At 37.3% G+C, this 22,689-nt stretch overlaps 2 protein-coding genes across 10 annotated transcripts in view; one reads left to right on the top strand and one right to left on the bottom strand.

The window, feature by feature from the left end:
* Positions 1–16,065, top strand: part of LOC122045688 — a 32,619-nt gene extending 16,554 nt beyond the window's left edge. For all 6 annotated transcript variants that reach the window (XM_042606016.1, XM_042606014.1, XM_042606017.1 and 3 more), the window contains exons 6-9: positions 12,185–12,350; positions 12,465–12,775; positions 15,424–15,513; positions 15,712–16,065. In XM_042606016.1, coding sequence (XP_042461950.1) covers positions 12,185–12,350; positions 12,465–12,775; positions 15,424–15,513; positions 15,712–15,776 — 632 coding nt within the window. In that variant the 3' untranslated portion in view covers positions 15,777–16,065. The remainder of the gene's footprint in view (positions 1–12,184; positions 12,351–12,464; positions 12,776–15,423; positions 15,514–15,711) is intronic.
* A 1,320-nt stretch (positions 16,066–17,385) lies between these two features.
* LOC122045686 (probable protein phosphatase 2C 76) lies at positions 17,386–22,457 on the bottom strand. 4 transcript variants are annotated; one of them, XM_042606012.1, is made up of 9 exons: positions 22,171–22,457; positions 21,625–22,001; positions 21,421–21,548; positions 21,250–21,348; positions 20,991–21,149; positions 19,837–19,923; positions 19,278–19,369; positions 18,128–18,202; positions 17,386–17,745 (listed from the first exon to the last, which is right to left on the bottom strand). In XM_042606012.1, exons 2-9 carry the CDS (start codon positions 21,885–21,887, stop codon positions 17,575–17,577), a joined length of 1,074 nt encoding a protein of 357 aa, XP_042461946.1. In that variant the 5' UTR covers positions 21,888–22,001; positions 22,171–22,457; the 3' UTR covers positions 17,386–17,574. The 4 variants fall into 4 exon arrangements, with proteins under 4 accessions (XP_042461946.1, XP_042461945.1, XP_042461944.1 ...); XM_042606011.1 differs by having other exon boundaries at positions 21,625–21,978; XM_042606010.1 differs by having other exon boundaries at positions 21,625–21,975; positions 22,171–22,456.
* Positions 22,458–22,689: the final 232 nt, after the last annotated feature.

Here is a 22,689-nt window from a genome sequence, read left to right as displayed (position 1 = left end):
TGGCACGGATGCTTGTGTAGGGTGCGGTGGCTTCGGAGTGAGGGTGGCCACGGGTCGTGCCCACCGGCGCCTGTGGCCGGCTCGGTTGCTTGAGAACGGCTCGTGCTAGCTAGCACGGGCCCTCCGGTTGAATGCGCCGTTCAGAACACGACCCGTGGCTGGCACGCGTACCTATGGCAGACAACCAAATAAAATGTGGCCTGTGTTGGCGGGCATAGGCACCTATGTCATGGTAAGGAGCTTCCAAACTTGATCTTCAACTTTCGTTTTCTCTCCTTTTCACGCCCTATCACAAAAAATACACGAGAGCAAGATTCTGAAATAGGAAAAATATCAAAATAAAGCATAAAGATACAATATCGTGAAATATATGCATGCAAAGAAGGTAAAAAGTGTGTCAAATTGTATCAAAAGCGTATATAAAATACGCACATCAAAATCTCCAAACTAATCTATTGTTCGTCCTTAAGCAAATATCTAAAATGCACGTGAATAACCCTCTCCCAAATTTCAATAAACTCATCTAATCCTATCAAATAGTGTCATCTTAAATCGAAGTCATTCAATCAGTTTCACCAATCCTATAAGCTAGTTACGTGCATAATACATGGTTTGTTCCTAAGGTTTTGAATTTCTTCTTAGTCAAATCGTCATTCTATCATGTTCTCAAGGTTTCCAACGTTAGACAGTTACCTGCCATATGCGAGGTTTCTCCCACTTTCCCAACACAAAGTCTCAAAGGCATACTCGGTATTGAGAAAAATGGATAAATGTTTCCCGTAACCTAACTCGGTCTCGAAGGAGTATTTTATCCTTTCCACCCACGACAATGGTTTTCTATCTAGTTATTGCTACTCTTTTCTTTTCTTTTACTCAAATATTTATTGCATCTCAATTTTTTTCTTCCATTTTCTTCTCTTTCTTTTCACATGGGATTTTGATTTTTCTAAATGGGCTAATAGAACCTGAGCATAATCCAGCAACTAAAATGTTGAGAAAAGGGTCACTTATGGTCACCAAGGTACTAGTCCAATATAATGGATCATGACTATTGTTCTAAATCCATCTTTCGGGAATAAACTATAAGTGATGTGTAAAGGTCAAACTATCAAGTAGTCTTATGGTGAAATCAAATTAACTCAATAACGCTATTGTAAAGTTCTACTGTAAGATAGGAAGATATGAATCACCAAAATTTGGAGGAGTGTATTCACATGACATCATTAAACACTAATCATGTAAAACATGCTTCAAAGGACAATACCACGCATACCATGCTTCATTTCAGATTCAAATGATCAATGAACCTAAACATCTCTAATGTAAAACTAAAAATAAAATCAATAAGAGAAATGTTTAAAATAAGCATCACCAAACTATATTTATAAAAGAAAGGCTCACCATAAACCTCAAAGTGGAGGTGGAGGAGGAAAAGGGGGAAAAGGAACCCCTTGGCTATTGCCGGAGTTTTGGTAGTTTTACTGTTGGTGTCAAACGTATACATGCTTAGTTTGAGCGACTCTCAACTCCTTTTCACGGTGGCCCTGTTCCCATTGCCATTGCTCTCTTTGCTTACTCATGAATTGTCTCACTTTGCCACGAAATTATCTTTGATCTTCTCACTCTACTGCCCCTTCTTCTCTCCTTGCCTCAGCTTGAAAATATGATTCAGCCTCATAATAATGTGTCTCTGCCCTCTGTAAATGTCCCGCGAGGACTCTAAGTCCACTGGTCCAAGTCCTTGTTATTTAAAATATTATCTCATTATAACCTGTTCTGCATGGATACCATCAAGACTAGCGGAAATCAGAAAAATTGTATGCATGAGGTCTCGTAGAAGGTTCAAAGTGAGGAAAAGAAGGACCAACAGGCTCAGTGTGCTGCTCTCTATCCATGGGAGATTCCTCTCTATCTGGGTGGGTTACAAGGGCATGTGGTCGCTCAGAGGGGGCATGCGTGGCTCTCTAGACTGAGGGATTAGTGACATCCGTGATAGCCTCCAATTTTTTGGGTTGGTTATGATAGTGTACTCAACATTAGGCATGGTTTAAAGTGTCGTGCCGAGACGGTCAAAACGGGCGACACAGCATGATAGCTGCGACGTGTTGTGCGACCCTATGGCCACAGCAGAGGGGTCGCTCGACCCCATAACAGCAGCAGAGGGGTCGCATAACCCTTCCGCTGTGGCTGCGGAAGCGTCGCACGACCTTGCAATCGTTGCAGAGGGGTCGCACGACCATTGTAGTTATGTCGGAGGAGACACGTGATCCCCGCGGCCATGACTGAGGGGTCACGTAACCCCGCGGCAACGCTGAAGTCACGCGAGCTTGTGAGTGGTGTCGGATTTTGGAATTTTTTTAATTAAACTTAGATTAATTATTTTAATCAACTCCTATCTATGATGAAGATAATCTAAAAGGCTTTATTAAACCCTAATAAAATTATCTAATTAATTTATATTTCATTTATTTTAATTTAAAAATTCTAATAAATTTTTTATTTATTTATTTATCTATTTTCATATCTTCCCTTTTTTTTAATAATATTTTTATATTGTTTATTTTTAAATATTTATGTTAAATGTTTTATTTTTTAATTAATATATTTTATATTTAAAAAATACCGAAACTATATTGACACGGCACGATACGGTACCAAAACTGTATCGTTCCGGTCTAGTACCGAAACCTCGACACGGGTCGAAATTTTAAACCTTGATATTAGGTAGTGTAAAGAGTACTTGATCTTGAAGCACAAATCTAAATGAGTCCCCATCATGGACAATTATCCTTAAGGATAGGCACGTCCCAATGTCAATACTTGAGTGCCCCTCTACAGCCTCTAACCCGCTCAAATCATATCTAAGGCCTTGGGAAATATGGGTAATGTACCCACCAACCATGATAGTCCCAGTAGTGACTTTCCCAACCTTGAGCAGGTGTCTAACAAAATGAGATCCACAATCTATAATCCCTCCATGCGACATAGTCCACAAACACAAAAATTCACTAAGCCTCAATACTCCTTCACTATCACCTCTTCTAAAAATGTCATTTGGCATAACTCTATGGAGGTAACGGATCGTAGGATTTTGAAGGTGTGAGGCTTTAGCTCTCGAGGGTTCATATCCATCTTCCCTCGTCAATTCCCTCTAAAAGGATGTGACATTGAAATCCCTATGCATTCTTCTCTCCCCTCCGTAAGGTAACCCAAATTGATAATTAAATTATTTTAAAGTCCATCTATACTCATCATCAAACAATCTAAATTTTATCAATCCCTCTATACAATTCCTCCCCGTTAGGACCTCAGTGTCCAGTGAACTCAAGAATTCAAGTGCGGTCCTAGCGTAAGTGGGATATCGTATACTCATCAACTCTTCCCAACTCACTTTACTTGTCAAGCAATCTATATCATCTTTAATGCCTAAAACCTCCATCACATGATCATCTATATATCTAGTGGATGCAACCCTTCGCTTAACAAGTATATCAAAACATACTTTTTGAACTTCATCTCGAAAATTAATACCATAAGGATTGTTACTCTTATCGCGTGCTCTTTCCACCACTTTCTCCTTTCCTTTTCCCCTGGAGGTCGAAGCTTCTTCTTTCCTTGATCTTTTCATCCTTGCTTTAAGCTTAGGTTGAGGAAATGGAGATCTAGGGCAAGATGAAGGTGTGACCTCGAGAGGAAATGAGCGAAGATGAATGTTTTAGGCTTAAGGAAGAGGATCTGAGGAAGGAGATGAAGGGTTTGAAGGACTTTCAGGCGACACAAGGAGTGGACGGCTAGGGCACGGTCGTGGAGTTTAATTAAGGTTAATGTGACACGACCCGTGCTAGTGGGCATGGGTGCCCGTGTTGCGTTGGCGAATTCAACATCTCTCCAACACGACCCATGTTGGAGAACACGAGTGCAGTGCTTCATTTAGCAAGCTAAGCACGGACCGTGTTGGTAAGCATGATTGCCTGTGTCAACCTTCAAAATTGGGTTTTCACTCCAATGTTTGGTTGATGACTTGCACAACAAAATGAATGGATCAAAAGTACTTCAAAAACAAAATTCAATGAATGAATAAGGTAAAAATCTAAGAAACAAAAAACTTGAGTTGCCTTCCAAGAAGTGCTTGTTTAAAGTAATTAGCTCGACCCCTTTACAAAATCTCAATTTGGAGCCATAGCTTTGAGGGGGTTCCTCTCCCCTCTTAAGTGTTCCAAATTCAAAAGTTTCTTCTCTTGATGGAGCTCTAGCTAGAATAATGTATTTGTTTTGCTTTGGAGGTTCTATATTTAGCTTCATATCTGGAGGCCTTTCAAAATGTCCCTCCAAATGATTTGAGTCTCCTTCCTCCCCTTTGCATTCTCCATAGAGATCGCTTGATAGTTTGGAGAGATCAAATTCTAGCTTGTTGCTTCCCACCGCAAACGAGAATGTATGATTCTTTACATCAATAATCACTCCAGTGGTGGCTAGGAAAGGTCTCCAAGAATGACTGGAATACGAGGGTCCATTTCTAACACCACAAAATTGGCCGGCATGACTATTCCTCATATTTACACCATAACATCCTCCAAAATCCTCATAGGGTGCCAGCAAGAGTGATTTGTCAACTTGCCAACTGTAATGTCTCTTAGACCTAACCTTTTGCACATGGAGAATGAGATTAAACTGACGTTTGCTCCTAAGTCCCATAAAGCTTTACTTATCTTCTTGTCTTTAATTAAGCATGGCATAGAGAAGCTTTCCAGATCTTTCAATTTTGGAGAATGCTTATTTTGGATTATAGCACTACATCTTCTGTCAGTGGAATGATTTTATGATTCTCCTTCCTCCTTTTATGGGATATGATCTCTTTAATAAACTTGGCAAATTGTGGCCTTTGGTGCATAACTTCTAGTAGCAGTACCTCCATGCAAATCTTTTTCATCATTTCCAAGAATTTGCCAAACTACTTATCTTGTTTCATTTTTGCCAACCTTTGTGGGAATGAGATTGGGGGTTGTTAGGCTTGAACTGGAGACTTTAGCAAAGGATCTTCTTTTGGCTCCTTAGGCTTAGCTTAATTCCCACCTTAGGCGTTTCTAGTGAATCATCTTCTTTAGCAAGACTTTTTGGTTCATCTATCACCTTTCCCATTAAGTTTTGCAACACCTTCCCACTCCATAAGTTCACAGCATTGCAATGCTCAACCGGTTTTATTTCCTTTTGTCTTGAAAATTTTTCAGGGGTTCTCAAAACTCAACTTGCCATTTGAGCCACTTGATTCTCCAACATTTTTGTGTGGTTTGTCAAAATATCAACTGAAGTCCTCAAGTTTTTGATCATGGCTTCATGATTGGAATGTTGTTGGCGAAACTTCTCGTGTCACAATAAATTGTTCCATCATCTTTTCCAGACTTGATTTTTTGTGGCTTAGTTTCAAAATTTTGCTCATAGCCCTCTTGATTTGGGAATTGCTCTTAATTTGTGTGATAAAAAAAATTTAGGTGGTTCTTCCATCCCGAATTATAGGTTGTTCAGCCTTGTATTGAAGTTGTTGATTGTATCCACATGCTCCACTTGATTTTCTTGCATGAATGTTAACACTGAACAATTCTCCCCCACATGTCCAGAATTTCCACATATTTCACAAGAAGCAACGATAGCATTAGTATGGTCGCTATTCAATGGGTCTAGGCGCTTGCTCATCACTTCTAATTTCGCCGCCATAAAATCCACTTGATTCACTGAATGTATCCCTGGGCTTACACTGGGGTACTCCTCTCATTGACCCATTGATGATGATTGAGTGCAACACTCTCAAGAATCTCCTCAATTTCTTTAAGTGTTTTGTTTATCATGGCTCCTCCAATAGTTGAGTTTAAGGATACTTTAGTAGTGTATGAAATCCTATTATAGAATATATGGATATTATCCATCTCTCAAGCCAATGATGTGGGTTGTAGTATGCTTTTGTATCCGTCTTAATACTCAAATAATGACTCCCCATCTTTTTGCATGAAATTTGTAATAAGGTGCCTTATGTGAGCTGTCTTGCTTGGAGGGTAATATTTGCTGAGGAATCTCAGTTCACATTGATCCGATGTTGATATGGGAAGTGATGATAGTCACAACTTAGCTTTGCCCCTCAATATGAATGAGAATAGCATAAGCCAGAATGGAAGCCCCATTTTGCTTTATGGTACTACATTTTTCGAAAAAAATTTTCAAGTGTAGATTCGGGTCTTCCATTGGTGCTCCACTTAATCGGCATTGTTGTACCATGCGAATTAGAGTTGGTTTGAGCTCCAAATTATTTGCCTCTATTGTAGGCCGAGCGATATTTGATTTGAATTCTCTCACACTTTGTGATGCATAATCACCAAGTGGCCTGTTGTTATTTGCCATGAGTAGGTTAGGAATATTCTAATTTGATTATGTTCCATTGCTTGATGTTTTCTCAATGTTTGATGGTATGTACGATCAATTTTTGGATCAAAGAGCAGCAATTTCCCTTCCCTTGTGATTCTGTGCATGTATTAGAGTGATTCCTGAAAAAATGAAAAAGAACAACAAAGTAAAGACAGAAGTAAACAAATGCAAAAATTGAAAACTATGTAAAGAAATAGGCTAATCCGGCCAATCTGGATTTCAGTTAATATCAATCAAAATCAATGTCTGATAACAGTGCCAAAAACTTGATGTGTGCAAATTGCAAGTGTACGGTTATGTCGTCAAGTAATAAAAGTTCGAATCCACAGGGACTGGTGATCAAGAAGTAGCCTACTATCCAAATTTGACAGTCTAGACTAATCATGGGTGCAGAGTGTTGTAAATTAGAAAAATCAAAAGAACAATGGTGAAGAGAATGAAAGGGAGAGAATGTTGGGTCAAGAAGGCGGTAGAAAGGCAGAAGAAAGAAGTAGGTGAAAACAATTCTAGGACATCAATTTGTAGAGTTGTATGAAAGAGAAAAAGAATATACATATGTTCCTCTCCTTCATAATTTACAAAGAGTCAAACTAAAATAGGAGGATGCAGAAAACACTAGAAAAGGAAGGTAACAAAGAAAAGAAAAATAAAAATTTCTCTCAATCATAGATTGACCTATCCTTTCCTTCTATGTTACTTCCCTAATCTATCAAATCAAATCAAATCAAAATATTCTTTAATACTGTCAATACTCCCCTTCAAGTTGGTGCAAAGATATCTATCATGCCCAACTTGTTGACTTGAAATTCAAATGCCTGTTTCAACAAGCCCTTGGTCAATACATTTGCCACTTGCTATGAAGTTGGCACAAATGGAGTACAAATTATTCCCGCATAGAGTTTTTACTTTATAAAGTATCGGTCAATCTCAACATGCTTTGTTCTGTCATGTTAAACTAGATTTTGAGCAATGTTTATCACTGCCTTGTTATCACAGGACAACATCATAGGAAGGAATTGCCTTAGTAAGATCTCCTAGGACCTTCTTAATCCAAAGAACCTCACAAACACCTTGAGCCATAGATCTAAACTTTGCCTCGACACTGTTTCTAGCAACTACACTTTGTTTTTTGTCTCTCTAAGAAACTAAATTACCCCACAGAAATGTACAGTACCCTGAAGTTGACCTCCTATTAGTGATTGATCCTACTCAATCAACATCATTATACATCTCAATCCCTCTCTTGTCATTTTTTCTAAAGAAGAGTGCTTTTCCTGGAGTCTCTTTCAAATATCGGAGAATTTGATATGCAGTTTCAAGGTGCTCTTTAAATAGAGAGTCCATAAATTGACTCACCATACTGACAGCAAAGGCAATATTAAGACGTGTGTGTAACAAGTAAATCAACCTTCCAACTAGTCTTTGGTACCTTCCTACATGTGCAAGAGTTCCCTGTTTGACTTCTCCAAGCTTAACATTAGCAACTATTGGAGTTCTTGATGGTTTGCAACCACTCATTCTAGTTTCTTTTAAAAGATCCAGAATATACTTTGTGAAACCACAATGCCCTTCTTGGATCTTGCAACTTCCATTCTAAGAAAATATTTTAGTTGCCCCAAGTCTTTAATCTTGAACTCTTTGGCTAAGCTTTGCTTCAATTTGCTCATTTCTTCAACATTATCACCATTCAATATTATGTCGTCCACATAGACAATTAACACTGAAATCTTGTCCTTGGTGGATCTTTTAGTAAATAGAGTATGATCAGATTAGCCCTGAATATATCCTTGACCTTTAACAAACCTTGTAAACCTGTCAAACCAAGCTTTGGGAACTGTTTGAGTTCATATATAGACCTTCTTAGCTTGCACACCTTACTTCCAAATTTCTCAGTGAATCTAGGTGGAGGTTCCATATAAACTTCCTCTTCTAGGTTCTCATTTAAGAATGCATTCTTCACATCCAGCTGATTCAATGTCCAATCAAGGTTAGCAGCTATAGATAGAAGTATTCGTACTGTGTCTAACTTAGCAACCGGAGAAAAAGCCTCGGAGTAGTCTACTCTATAAGTCTGAGTGAACCCTTTAGCTACCAAGCGGGCCTTGTACCTCTCCAAGGATCCATCTGAGTTGTATTTCACAGTAAATACCCACTTACAACCAACAACTATCTTCCCATTAGGTAGGTCCACTTTCTCCCAAGTAGAATTCTTCTCCAAAGCTCTTATCTCCTCAAAAATAGCTTCTCTCCACTCGGGAACATTCAGGGCTTCCTGGATGTTGTTAGGAATGGATACACTAGACAATTGTGAAACAAATGTACAATAGAAAGGTGAAATATTTTCATAAGACCCAAAATTTGACCGTGGATATTTTGTACAAGATCTGACACCTTTCCTAAGAGCAATGGGAAGATCTAGTTGACTAGAAGAGTTATACTCGGAGTTATCGGGAAGATCAAGGCCTTGTGAATCATGAATTTCATGATTGAACCTATGATTAGATTCTTGGTGATGCTGGGGACTAGAGCCTTCCTTTTTCTTTGCACAGACAAGACCTTTATATTGTTTCACATCCATTTATGTTGTTTTAGCTTGTTCATTTTGAGATGACATTATCACATAGTGTTCTTGTTTGTCGGTAGCTTCAATATTCTTCATATTTTCTATCTCATTTACTTTTAGTGATTGGGCATCATAGATTTATCAACACATGCATCTTTATTAGTTTGGTTCTCCTCCTGAAGATGAGAATTCTGGTATGACCTTCCTTCAAGGAAGGTGACATCCATAGAGACAAATATCTTTTTCGAAACTGGATCAAAGCATTTGCAACCCTTTTGCTTGGTGGGGTATCCCATAAAAATGCATTTATGTGCCTTTGGATCAAGTTTTGATTTTCTAGCATCAAAATTATGAACAAATGCAACACTTTTAAAGATTTTCAAAGGGATGTTTGTCACTAAATGAGAATCGGGAAAGTATTATGTGAAAACCTGGATTGGAGTTTTAAATGCTAAATTTCGGGTTGACATTTGATTAATCAATTAGGTTGCTGTTAGAATTTCTTCCCCCAAAGATACTTAAGAACCTTAGTTGTAAAACTCAAGGCTCTAGCAACTTCAAGAAGATTTTTTCTTTCAGCAACTTCATTTTGTTGGGTTGTATAATTACATAAACTTTGATGCACAATTTCTTAGCAAAAAAATTCCCCAACACATTGTTAAAGAATTCCGTTCCATTATCACTTTGAAAATTTTTAATTTGAGTCTGAAATTGAGTTTGAACCATGTTATAGAAAATTTTAAACATCATTGCAGCCTCAGCAAGAAAACCCATGTGACCCTAATATGATCATCAATGAAAGTAGAAATGTACCAACGTTTTCCAAAAAGGGTGATCACTCTAGAAGGACTCCAAATATCACTTTAAATCATAGCAAAAGGTGTTGATTTTTTGTACGGCTGGGATTGAAAAACAAATCGATGATGTTTTGCTAATTCACATGACTCATATTGAAAAATTAACTGCTCTTTATTAATAAACAACTTGGGAAATAATAGCTTTAAATATTGAAAACTAGGATGCCCCAATCCATAATGCCTCAACAAAATTTCACTATTATTTGGAACAAATAGAGCTGAAACAAGTTTTATGGTCTTGCCTTCCAATAATTGATCCTTCATTAAGGAGGTAAAGCCCACCATCCTATTTAGCATCCCCAATCATCTTTCCCGAGGTTAAATCTTGAAATTCACAGCACGAAGAACAAAAATTAGCTCTACAATTATGATCATGGGTGAAGTTATTGATGGATAGAAGATTGTATGAAAGGGTAGGAACATGTAGAACATCTTTCAAAGTTATAGTTTGAGAAATAGGTAGCAAAGGAACCATCTGCAATTTTGACATTTTTATTCCTTGCTCTTGGTGTATATGAAGAGAAATATTGCAAAATACTAGTCATATGATCAATGTCACTTGAATCTAAGATCCAGACGCCATTAGATTTGGTACATGCAATGGTACCGACAAGAACAATACCTGATCTAGCAAGGGAACATAAAGAGTTAGAATTTCCTAAGGATTGGGACTGGAATAGTTTATGTAAGTGCTCCATTTGTTCCTTAGTGAAGGGAAAATATTCTGAGGGAGATTGCTCCTTCGGATTTGAATGATTCACATGAAGGGCACAACTTTCTCATTTACTGGTTGCCACCGGCCATGCTCGCGGCCACAGGCGCCCGTGGCTTGTTCGGTTGCTTGAGCTATTGAGCACGACCCGTGCTGGCTAGCATGGGCCCTCCGGTTGAATGCGCCGATTAGAACACGGTCTGTGCCAGCTAGCACAGGCACTCGTGGCAAGACAACTGAATGAAACACGACCCATGTCAGGGCAAGGAGTTTTCAAACTTGATCTTCAACTTTTGTTTTCTATCCTTTTCATGCCCTATCATAAAAAATACACGAAAGTAGCATTTCGAAATAGGAAAATATCAAAACGAAGCATAAAGATACAATATCGTGAAATATATGCATGCAAAGTAGGTCAAAAGGTGCGTCAAATCGTATAAAAAAACCCTATGTAAAATATGCACATCAGTAACCAATTCTCTATGTAAGCTCCTCTACTATAAATACTCTGAAATATGCTAAAAACCCATCTTCTATTGTAGGGTTCTCTATTTATAATTCTCATTATTCCCCAAGTTTTTTCTATCTTAAAGTTTGTATATTGGCATATTGATATTCTCTATATCGATATCAGATTCTCACTTTTAATCATGACTTACGACTAATTTGAATACTGAATTTTCTTTAGTTCCTATTGATTTTGACATTTTTCTCATGATCTGTCACCTTGATATTAATTATTGATTTTATTTCTGCAATCTTGTTTATTAGAAAACCTGCACAAGCATTTCCAATTTCCAAAGTCTTTTCTTGCCAATTTGTCAAGTTACAGTCCTTTATAACTTCATTCTTCTGCTTAATTTGCTTTATATAACTCAAAAGTTGCTTATTCATGTCAACTATATGATGTACTTTAACATATGCTTAACTCATTCAAGAACTGATGTCATTGTGCTATTGGTCATCCAGTGTGTATATTCTATAGTACAGCTTCTGTTTCATGCATTTGACTATCTTTCAATCAGTTTCGGTAAGGTTGCTTATCCTTATAGACTAATTGTCACGTTGTCACCAAGTCAAATAAGATCTACTCAGTTCTTCACCTGCTGAAACTTGTCAAAAAAGCATATTGGCACTGCTGATATAAGTCTTCTTTTTGCTACATATTTTTCTTTTGCCTTGCCCTTGTAAGCTCATAAATGCCGTGTCTACTGTCATTAAATTATCGTTCCAATTACTTTTAAACTCCTTCATGGTATAAGTTGAACTGAGAATTTTTATTTCTCTTTCTGTTGGCAAATCACATTTTTGTTAGAGACATGGTTTGTGTGGAAAGAGTTATAGTGAAGCTTGCTAATCCCAAACTACCTCTGTAATCAGTTGTGTTCAGATTGTAGATGTATCAGATTTTTTTGGTTCTGTAGATCTTTATGATTTTTCATGAGTATGCAATCATAATCCTTGAGCTATTGTCAGTATATTCAAGAATCATCAAGTTACTATATTAATTGTCACACTTGATGTTATCCAAAAGGCTAAGAAAGATGCAGGCTGGGTTTCCCCTTCCTTTCCTTCCAACAAATTATACATTTTGTCACTGATTTATCATTCTTACTCAAAGACCTGTTTTCAGTGCAGTCAACAGCATGCCTATGGGGTATCCAGTTCTTCAGCAAACTGCAATGCCAGCTATAGGTCAGCCACATTTTGATGCTACCGGTTGTGCATTGACCAGCTGCCATGTGGTTCATGGAATTCCTGCACCAGTCAGATTCCTACCTATTTCAATAAATTCTGGCAAAGAGTATGTGCACTTTTTATGATTTAAGAAGTGGTCAAATCAGGCAACCTGAACCTGTTCTTTACTTGTAATCCTACTTCCATTCATGTGGTTTTTGAATGTCTTTGTATTTTGCAGCATTTTGATGAATGGTGGTACACCTGAAGAAGCTGTGTCAGCTGTGCCATGTAGTATATCAGAGATTAATGGAAGTCCTGCATCAGTTGCGTCAAACAATCACTTTCCATTCACTCCATCTGAGATATCTGGTATGGCCCTGGATGCATCAGGACTTGATGCAACCTTAACATCTGCTGTGGCAAGTTCGGAAGAATTTCATCTAGGTCAAGATTGTCACATTGGTTCATCCAAAGCTTCATTAGGATCACTTGGACAGCTTTGGAATTTAAACCTTTCAGAATTAACAACCGATTTGGCTAATTTCGGAGGTAAGCTATATCTCTGATGGTATACCAGTTCATAATAATTAGTATGTAAATCTAGAGGGATACTAATACTTTAAATTTCATGTCTTGGAACTTTCAGTTTGCTTAAACTAGTGTGGATTTCTTGCTGAGGATCTATATAAGCCTAATTAGAACATTAATAAGGGAATCTGTGCAACTAAATGATCCATTGCTAGATGATCAACATGTATCGATTTGTCATTTTGAATATACAGAAACGAAATATAATTAAATCAACTGAATAAGTAGATTAAAATATTGAAATTAAATAAAAATAGCCCCCCCTAGTTTTATCATATAACTGAAACACTGGAGGCTTGAGTCAGGGAAGCAGAAGCTGCAAGCCTGACCTGATCCTAGAGCAGATTATTCCAAGGTTTCCTTTTTCTCTCTAAATAATTCAAATAATGTTGATAGCTTATTCCTCACTCATTTGGTAACACCCCAAGTGGGTCTCCGTGGCCATTGATATGTCATGGCTCTCACTACAGCGACATGACAATCTCTTTGGCACCTGCTAAGTTGAAAACAACCATACCACCAGAATGAAGAAATATTTTTAATATTTGCACCCATATATACTGATTTAATATACCATTAATCTGTAAAGCAAAAAAATTTCACTACTTATAAGTATCCACAGTGCTCACACAATTAAAAATATGATAAAGCAACCAAGGAATCCTAAATTCACAAAAGTCACAAATTGTTTATGGAGCAACATCCTAGAAAGTCTGACCTCAACCCCACTGGAGAGTTTAACACCCTCAATCCTACTTAAGAGAAGGGGACTTAAGTAGGGCAAGTAACATAAATGAGATTAAAGATAAAGTGCAAAATTATAAACTAGAAACATGCCAATTTAAACTGCAATTCACATTGTGAATCAATATTGATCAAGCAGAAGAGTCCTCAATGAAACTTAGGATCTCCATGAGAATTAGTACAAGGAACTTAAATCTATCTCCGCACTAGCTACCTGCAACCTAAATCAATCTCCAACTCGACTTCCAAGATACAACCATTGAATAGCAACTTTCACAACCTCATCTACAATTTAGAACCTCCATCTTCTAAAACTCTTGACACCCACCCCAACAACCATCTCATGTTTCTATTTTAGCTTGAATGACACACCCAATGTTAGCCCTCAATGCACTGTCATCACTCATCAACAATCTCTTTGAACTCCCACGTTGCCTCAAATTGACTAAATCTTCATCCACATCCCATCTAGTCCTGTTGAACTCAGCCCATTTCAGTTAATATAGCTTGACCATCTTAACTTGGCTGAACTCAACTCACCTTGATGTTCTAACAAACTTTCCAAACTGACGTTTTTACTTAACTGAGTAGCGATGCCATATTGAAGTGGAGCCATGATCGCGATTTGTTGTGTGCTGGAGTCATGATCACAACATGTCATGTGGCAGACTCATGGTAGTGACTCATGGATTAGGTATAACGACATTAGTAATGACTTGTATATATGTATATAGAAGTGGCTACATAACATTAATGGTAATGAAATTAATCGAGATTAATAAACTAAGACGTTTTATTAGATAAAGCATGGATAAAATTTGGAGAATTGGGGAAGTGGATGAGAAGATGCATTGTTAGGTTCTGTTCCATTGGTGGGAGAATTTGATAAATGGGAGCAGGGGAGATGGATGGAATCACAGCAAGCAGGGAAGGTTCAGGTGGTATGAGGGAAATGGTGGATCTATGGGTGATGTCCTTCAGGATGCATTGACAGATATATGACTTTGAGGAACTAGGAAGCTGATGCCAAAACTGTTCGAAGGGAGTATTACTGATGTCAAAGAAGAATAAGAGAGAAAATCTGCCATTTCCACGTGCAGGTTAGGGGGACAACAGTAGAACAGATCTCCACTTTTGGGTCAAAAAGGAGGGAACGTGTTTGTTCAACAATACTGTGCTCTTAACAGTCATCTGAGACAATACACTGCTTCCACCAAAAGAGGAACAAGGCAGGCTGATGCTTGATACTATTTGCCCGTTATGAGGCATAAGATATAGTTGTTAGGGTCACTTCGGTAGTGGTGTATGGTGTTGGATCAGCCAAAGGAAAGGGGTGGTGCTAACATGGTCATCATTGGTGGTGGATAATTGTGAACAGCGGTGTTATGAGCTAGAGATCACATGTGTGGAAAGGGCTACAAAAGATATTTTGTTCTTTCAAGTTGTCTGAACGTGTGAAAATGAAGAAGATGCCACAGAGGTTTGATCACCAACCAGAACATCTGTAGTGGACGGAGGAAGAGAGGATGATGATCAAGTTGATACCCAATTAAAAAAATGCGTCAGAATATTATCACACCATGATTTAGAGTACTTCTGAAAAGAGATCAGATTCAAAGTCCTATAATCTATTTTTCTGTAAATGCATAGCGTTAAGAAAATCAGTAACTAGAGCAATTATAAAGTTATAATTAGGATTCAGCATGCTAAAGTAAGAGAATTTATCCGTTACCTTAAGCTATTGCTACTTATTTGTTGGAAGCACATATGTATAAGCCTTCAATCAACAAACTTGAGTATATCCTGCTTTTTATTTACCCTGTCGCTTCTCCTGATTATTATATCTTCCTATTTGTTGGTTGAAGATCTTGGAGCTCTGGAAGACTATACTGGCTCTCCTTTCCTCCCATCAGACTCTGATATCCTACTCAACTCCCCAGAACGGGACGACCAAGGTAGATGCTCTATGCTCAAACATTTGCACGCAACACAATCGTAATTTGATTAGTTCATCAAAGTTTTTAATTTGTGCGCTGTTTGAAACTTAAGAAATACTTTGTCAAGTAGTGATTTACAGAATCAAACTTTCTCAGTCAAGCGGTTCCTTTCTTCAATCGGACTTTTTGATGCACACTCTATTTATTGTGTATCAGTTGAGGAATACTTTGCCGACCCAGTGACTGTGCCATCTGCGCAACCAGATGAGGAGAAACTTTGAGAAATTGAGGCATCAACAAGCGTTATTCAGGCTTGAAGGCTGTGCGACGCTGGCCAATCTGAGAACATGCAATCAATCAACTGCTGTGTTATCACTAGCAGCACTAAGATTCTCTTTAATTGGATTTATTTTGCAATCTGAAACACAGACAAATTTCATGTTTTTGGATGATTGTTGACTTCCGAAACTTCTCTATGGTTAAGTGTAGGGCATGGAGGAGAGCTTGAATTTCAAAGTTCAAGGGCTTTCCATTTACCTGCACTGAAATCCAAGTCTGATGATTTTTTAAGTCCCTCTTTGCAGCTCTTTGTTTTTTCCCCCTAAATTTGTAATTCGTGGACGTCCAATTCCTCTTTTGGATATATTTTGTTTTTTTTTTAATTTTTATAATCTAGGAGCCCAGATCTTCTGATATATAAAAAAATTCAATAAGATGGACTCCTTATAATTATGATCGGATCGTGACTGCGATCCAAATGTAATTAATTGTGATATGTTTTTGGGTTCATTGTCCTCACAAGTTATAGTTTGGGTCGTGATAAGTGGTTAGAGGATATCCGGAGGCCGTCCCTCGTTCGGCGCTAGGTTACCTGACCATTTGTCCATCGTTGGCGATTTTCGATCAGTTTTTGATCATTTGTCTTGATCCAAATTATAACTTGAGGGGATGATAAATCCAGAGAGGAATCAGAATCAATTCTGATCATATCGCGGTCACGATATGATCTTTAATTGCAAGTGATCAATTTCTTGATTTACCTTTTTTGTTTGTTTGTTTGTTTGTTTGTTTGTTTGTTTGTTGTGGTGATAAGAGGATTTGTCCTCGTAATCTAAGTCTTTTAAGCTTTGTCTAACTGATTTTCAAGATGGATAGACTTTTCTCTTAGTTTGTGTGCATTGAGTAAATTTAGAGTAAATTGATATAATAAAAAAATTTAAAATAAACTATCTATTTTATTAAATTTAAACAATCGTTACATACTAAATCAGTTATTTTAAATTTTTTATTTTTTATATTATTTTTTATCTCCTGAGATAATATCTATTTTGATTATTTCTTTTATTTTTTTTCATCTCAAATTAAATAATATTTAATGAACCTTTTTAAAATATTCTTCCCTTTTGATTTTTTTTTTTTTTTTTTATGTTTTTGTTTTACGTTTGATGTATAATAAAATGACTGAATTGGTTATGAAATTGCGGCTAGGCGGTTGCTTAAGCAGGTAACTATGATTTTGTCATCGTAGGCTGGTTGAATCGTTGCTTGGCTACCTCCATCGTGATATAATTTTTATAATCCAAGTTTTTAGTTTTTTACCTAATTAATTCTAGAGGGGCGAGCCCCCGTGTAAAATATATATAACTGTGTTTGAGCGGTCGTTTGGATGTGATTTCATAGCCATCTGAGCCGTGCGATCTCTTCATAACTCTGGGTCGTTTGATGTAGGGAGGAGTGAGACAATCAACGGGACGAACATAGCTCAGGAGATTATTCGTGCGGTCATCGATTTGACTAAAGGTGAAGAAAGACAATGCAAAGAGTTGAGAAATGTTTTAGAAAAATTATTATGTGATTTAGTTATTAAAAAATTAGTGATATAACACCGGGTATCAAAAACTTGTTAACATCCAAAAAGGAAAAAATGTTGCAGTAATCTACATGCCTCAATCGAACACAATAATGTTTAAATGATTGGGAGTAAAGAAAGTTCATGAGTTCACCACGTGAAAAGTTTTTTTTTTTTTTTTTTTTGTAGATCGTTTTAGAGAAAGAAAGTGAATATGAATTGAAACAAGTTTAAATGGTCGTCTTCTCAGAAGATGTGAAGTTCACGTCGAGATTGTCGTTGTGAAACCTCACGACAATGCAGGTAATGTTGTCGGTGCTGCCGCGAGAAAAAGCCGTCTGTGTCAATGTCCGTGCTGCAGCCTCCGGTTCTTCCTCCATTCTAGCAAGAGCAATGGCCTCCTGCCTCAGCAAGATACAAAGATACATAAGAATGATATGAATCGATGATCATTAGCAGTAAGGAAATAGGCATGGTTTTTAGTCGAGACTAATTATGAATTTCAGCATCTAAAAAGGATTTACGAGATCCTTGAAATATCAACTTCTGTTTCTGAAATTCCTGTTGCATCTCTACTACCATCACAGCGAGGAATTGGGAGAAGCGACAATCATGATTCTTTGAAAACAAGAACAATTCAATCGCAAGTATAAGGTCCGTATCAACCTACATCGTTATGTTTTTATGTAGGTGCTGATCGACATGCCAATGAGCTAGGTCAGACAGTATAAGATGTTCTACGATTTTTTAACCAAGTGTTTATAATAAGAGGGATGAACCGACCTCGTTGGGGATAACGTCCCACAGCCCATCGCTTGCGAGAACCAACAACTCCACTTGCTCGTTAACATCTTCTTCCTGCCATGAATGTAACGAGTTAGCGATATTGGTAAACATTCACCATAGCTACAAAGATTGCATTTCCAGTTCAAAAATTGCATTTCCAGTTCTTCTGTTTTTCTGTTTACACAAAATTTAAGCATAAAATATTAGGGTTTAGGGTTGTGAGCCTTAGTAAGGATGACATGTGTGAAGAAAAGGAAGTAACATCTCGGTACACAACCTGTCTCAAATAGCGGCACATAAAAACCTTCAACATTTGCAGGAGGAGGACAATGTAAAGAACAAGTGAAAATAAAGCACTCACTCACTTTGCATGAAGAAATTTACAAGTCCCTAGGGTAGAACTTCTATAATTGTAAAACTCGGGTACAAAATGGCCTAACGATAATCCTATATATAGCAAAAAACTGACCTTCGACTTTGAGACATAACTCTCAGATAGACATATCGTTTGAGTTAAGTAGATGTCTCTTTACCATGAAGCACGACCATTCCGACATCAAATGACCTAAAATGCACTTTAGCAAGAAATGTACTTCTTATTCATTTGCTAGGTAGTGTACCATTTGAAAGATGCAAAAGGGCTCGTACTATCAAAATTCTGGCATCATGATCAAGCAATGGCAAGTAGAAACAATAAGTGACACTAACCAAAGCTTTCGTTGACATGTTTATAAAGGTAACGAACATTTCTGATGCATCGTTATTATATCTGATTACTAGCATCCGAACATAAGATTGTCAATAGGCTAAAATGAACACACATTAATATATGGCAAGGAAATAGATATTCTCATGTATAAAATCAGAACCAGCCCTCCGAAAGGCATTTGTAGCGGACACTTTCAGGCATTTGAAAATAAACACATAAAGCTACCAATGGCGCACAGATAAGATCTACAATAACCAGTGAAATCAGTTGTGACTTGAACATGGTTAGCTTACGATATCTAGTAGATTACTGAAAATTGAAGAGCGCTATCCTTGGTGTGCGAAGTATAGAGGGTGAGAGAGGTAAAACCACTAGAAAGCAACATTTAGGTTCTACAGCTCTACACAATGTGCGAGAGGTTCTGATGTAGTAAATTACCTGAATATCAGGTACTGCCATTACATATGGTTTCAAAAGGCGATTACCAAATGCCCTTGACATTGCAAGTATGCCACCTACCCTCCATGTACCTGCAAACTCAAACTGCTTACAATTTACAGTCATTTGTCATAATTTTATAATAAAATTTTGATGTAGCACCAGGAACGATCTATGACTTCCAAAACCCACAAAGAGGAAACTATCAGCAATTGTAAATTGTAGAATATCCATTATATGGGGCTCCAGACTCCTTTTTATATACCATGATAAAGACCAAGTTTCCTAAAGACAAGGCCTTACTTATCCTAAAAAATTATAACTATTAAAAAATTAAGAAAAAAATCAGTAAATTACGACTATAAAATAATTTTAACCCTAAATTTTAAACTACACTCAGATGGTATTGCTTGTTGCTTGAGGATGAAAATTTTACAGATGCATGAACTATGTGCATAGGAATCATACCGAATAACCAAAAGATTAAAAAAATAGTAGGTGGACTAAATATTGTATCAGTCAGAATGCAGGTAACCAATACTTTTGAAAGAACACATACCAGCCCACATAACAAATCCTCCGGCATCTTCAATCCTTTTACGCTCATCACCTCTGTTTGGCTTGTGATCATCAGAAAGAGCAATTGCTTTCAGAACGAAAGAACACAAAAGATAATCAGTTGCCGACCATAAATTGCAACAAATAGAGCAGCAAACATAATAAGAGCTTTCAAGAATAAATATGATTTATGTAATAAACTTGCATCACATCAATGTAAAGATCATGATCGTCCTAGAGTTAGTAAGCTTTCAATACTGAAGTGAATATGATGGAACAGGCTTTGGTGTTCCAAGAAGAGGATTTATATGAAGGTGAAATTGTTGTCAGAATTGTATGATTTACAATTTGTACTATGCTCTATGTTGCATTTTAGATGTCAGAACTGATGCTATCAGACTCTAAGTTGACAATGATTTTTCTATCTCAACAAACATTTGATGACGAAATTTACTATTGATCATTCCTTTCAATTCCTGGAATGAGATAAACAATAAATTGCACATTGAAATTCACTAAGACATTTCATGATACAAACCTTGATTTGACAATCTTACAAACCTCCACTAGACCTGTCTATTATTATCTTACATGGTACTCATCACTTATCCTTCTGATGCTCAATGACAATAGCTCATGTCATCACATCCATATCTCCATATCTTATATAATATAACTATTTAATACATACTTCTAAAATCCTAGTTCATAAATCAGAATATCTCAATAGTTACTTTTCTCTAACAAGAGACTTGTGACCAAGTCATTTTCCTTTAACAAATTAGTCATGAGATGTATATAACTATTAGTTGAATAGTAAATTTGTTGAGCCATTAGCTGAGACTTGTGGTGATTGATAGAAAAAATCACAACAATGAAAAATTAACATAGCAATAGCAACTTGGATAACCAAGTTCAGACTTCCTTAAACTCAATACATCCTGTACCTGAATGTTGAAATCTAGGATTTCAGTAGAATTGAATGCCATGAAAAAGAATAAAACATTTGCAACCACTTAAAGAACTTTAATTGGAGAAATTGTTGATAGTAGTATAATCAAGTGAAAACACCTATTCATCGATGCAAAATTAGATCATGCAGACCACACAAATAAGATAAGAACTAACTAATTGAGAATTGGGTTTGCCTTGTACCTATGCCTGCCTTTGACATCACAACTCGTGAATCCCCAACATTGGCTACATATAGATGTTTTCCAATCAAAATTGCTGTTGAAGCTGTAGAACCATCATCTCTGAAAGTGTTTCTTTCAGTTTCTAAAAATTCAGAGTCAGTTTTTTGGTATGTTTCACCTGTAGGGTGCCCCAAACATAAGACAAAGCCAAAGGCAAATTAGAATAAAAGTCCAACGATCATGTTTATATGCAGTATCAGATTGAACAATAAACCTACTAATAGCCAGTTTTGTGTCTGTCATGAACAGTGGATGTTTCATAAGGTTTACAAATAAGTGTTCCTTCAAATATTCAGCAGCCCGCGATCCACCATGACCTACACATAATATTTATAGAACATAATTTGCAAAGCAAGGAAAACAATATATTATAGCAGAGAATATCAAACCATCGAATATCCCGAAGAGACTAATAGTTTGCTCATCGATGCTAGAAAGTTTTGTATCGTAGAAGTCCTCCATGTTTGCTCTACGTCCTTGAAAGCTAGCATACCCAAAGCTCAGTTTACCATCCTCGCTGCCAATCAGCACAAGATCCATTAGTTTGCCCAACAAAACAATCTTCATGCATGCTCAATATAATAACCACATACCTTCTCCCTGCACCAGTCACTAAACCTCCGTCTCCGGAGTCATTTTTTTCCAGCAGGTTAGAAATTGGTTGAGGCCCAGCAGATGTGCTGAAGTCGACCATCATCTTCAAGGGAGTCTTCGACTTGCAGCGGTTCCAATTAGAGTTCAACGGCGGCTTCACGTCAATATCTATCCACCGTCTCCTGAGATGGCAATTCACACTCGAGGACAGCTCGATCAGATTTCTTGCTCGGACCGCACAACTTTTGGCAGCGCATATCATCTAAGCGGGTAGATATGCCGAACAACACTGCCGGATTACCGTCACAAGCGAAGAAAAGGGGGAATTTGTCACAAAGGCGGGACCTTTTCTGCTGGAAATCAGGGAAGACGCTACCTTTAAGATAAATAAAATAAATAAAAATAAAACTATAAGCAGTAGAACGGATCTTCCCACAAGGTAGGGAGTGTCGCTATAAACGATTTTTTTGTTTTTAAAAAAAACATCAATCTTTGTTAAATCTGAGAACCCATCGACCGAAACCAAGAGGAAAAAGCAACAAAACCTTGTAGCTAAATCTGAGTGGATCCTTGGCCGCCTGCGACGGAAGGGAAAGGAAAGGATGCGCGAAGGAAAGCAAAGAATGTCTTAAGGATAAAACTTCCAACCATTAGAAAGCCCTTCAAAGCTTTCATAAACGCCCCATTAATCTTTGCTGCCCCAAACCTTGTAGCTAAATCTGGCTGCCTATAAAAAGGCGATCGAAACGAAGACCAGTTTATGCCCTAATCATTACCGTATATTTTGGAAAACTAATTCTATTTTTGTTGCCTGTCAGCTTCATTGTCCATTATCGCTCACTAATTGTCGCACCTTCTATTTACGTTTGGGTAGACATATATGAATACTTCTTCAAACCAGATGTATTCTTATGATTTTGAAAATTTTTTTTCTGTCATCGCCAGGTATTCTTAGATTTTATGTTTTACATAGTTTTAAGAAAGAGATCCGGGTGCAACCATAAAATTATTGTCTATAAAGATGCATACAAGGGAGATCTAACACCATTAAAAAAAAATTAATC

This window comes from Zingiber officinale, chromosome 2B (assembly GCF_018446385.1).
Source record: "Zingiber officinale cultivar Zhangliang chromosome 2B, Zo_v1.1, whole genome shotgun sequence".
Classification (NCBI taxonomy): domain Eukaryota; kingdom Viridiplantae; phylum Streptophyta; class Magnoliopsida; order Zingiberales; family Zingiberaceae; genus Zingiber; species Zingiber officinale.
The sequence above is the reverse complement of the archived record's forward strand: the minus strand, read 5'-3'. Positions and strand labels throughout refer to the sequence as shown.

What these genes read in the sequence shown, in the direction of transcription:
- LOC122045686 (XM_042606012.1), bottom strand. Translation starts at nt 21,887, where the DNA reads ATGATATGCGCTGCCAAAAGTTGTGCGGTCCGAGCAAGAAATCTGATC. An exon ending in GATGTCAAAGGCAGGCATAG is followed by an intron (nt 19,924 to 20,990) that starts GTACAAGGCAAA and finishes TCGTTCTGAAAG; the next exon opens with CAATTGCTCTTTCTGATGAT. An exon ending in AGGATTTGTTATGTGGGCTG is followed by an intron (nt 19,370 to 19,836) that starts GTATGTGTTCTT and finishes TTGAGTTTGCAG; the next exon opens with GTACATGGAGGGTAGGTGGC.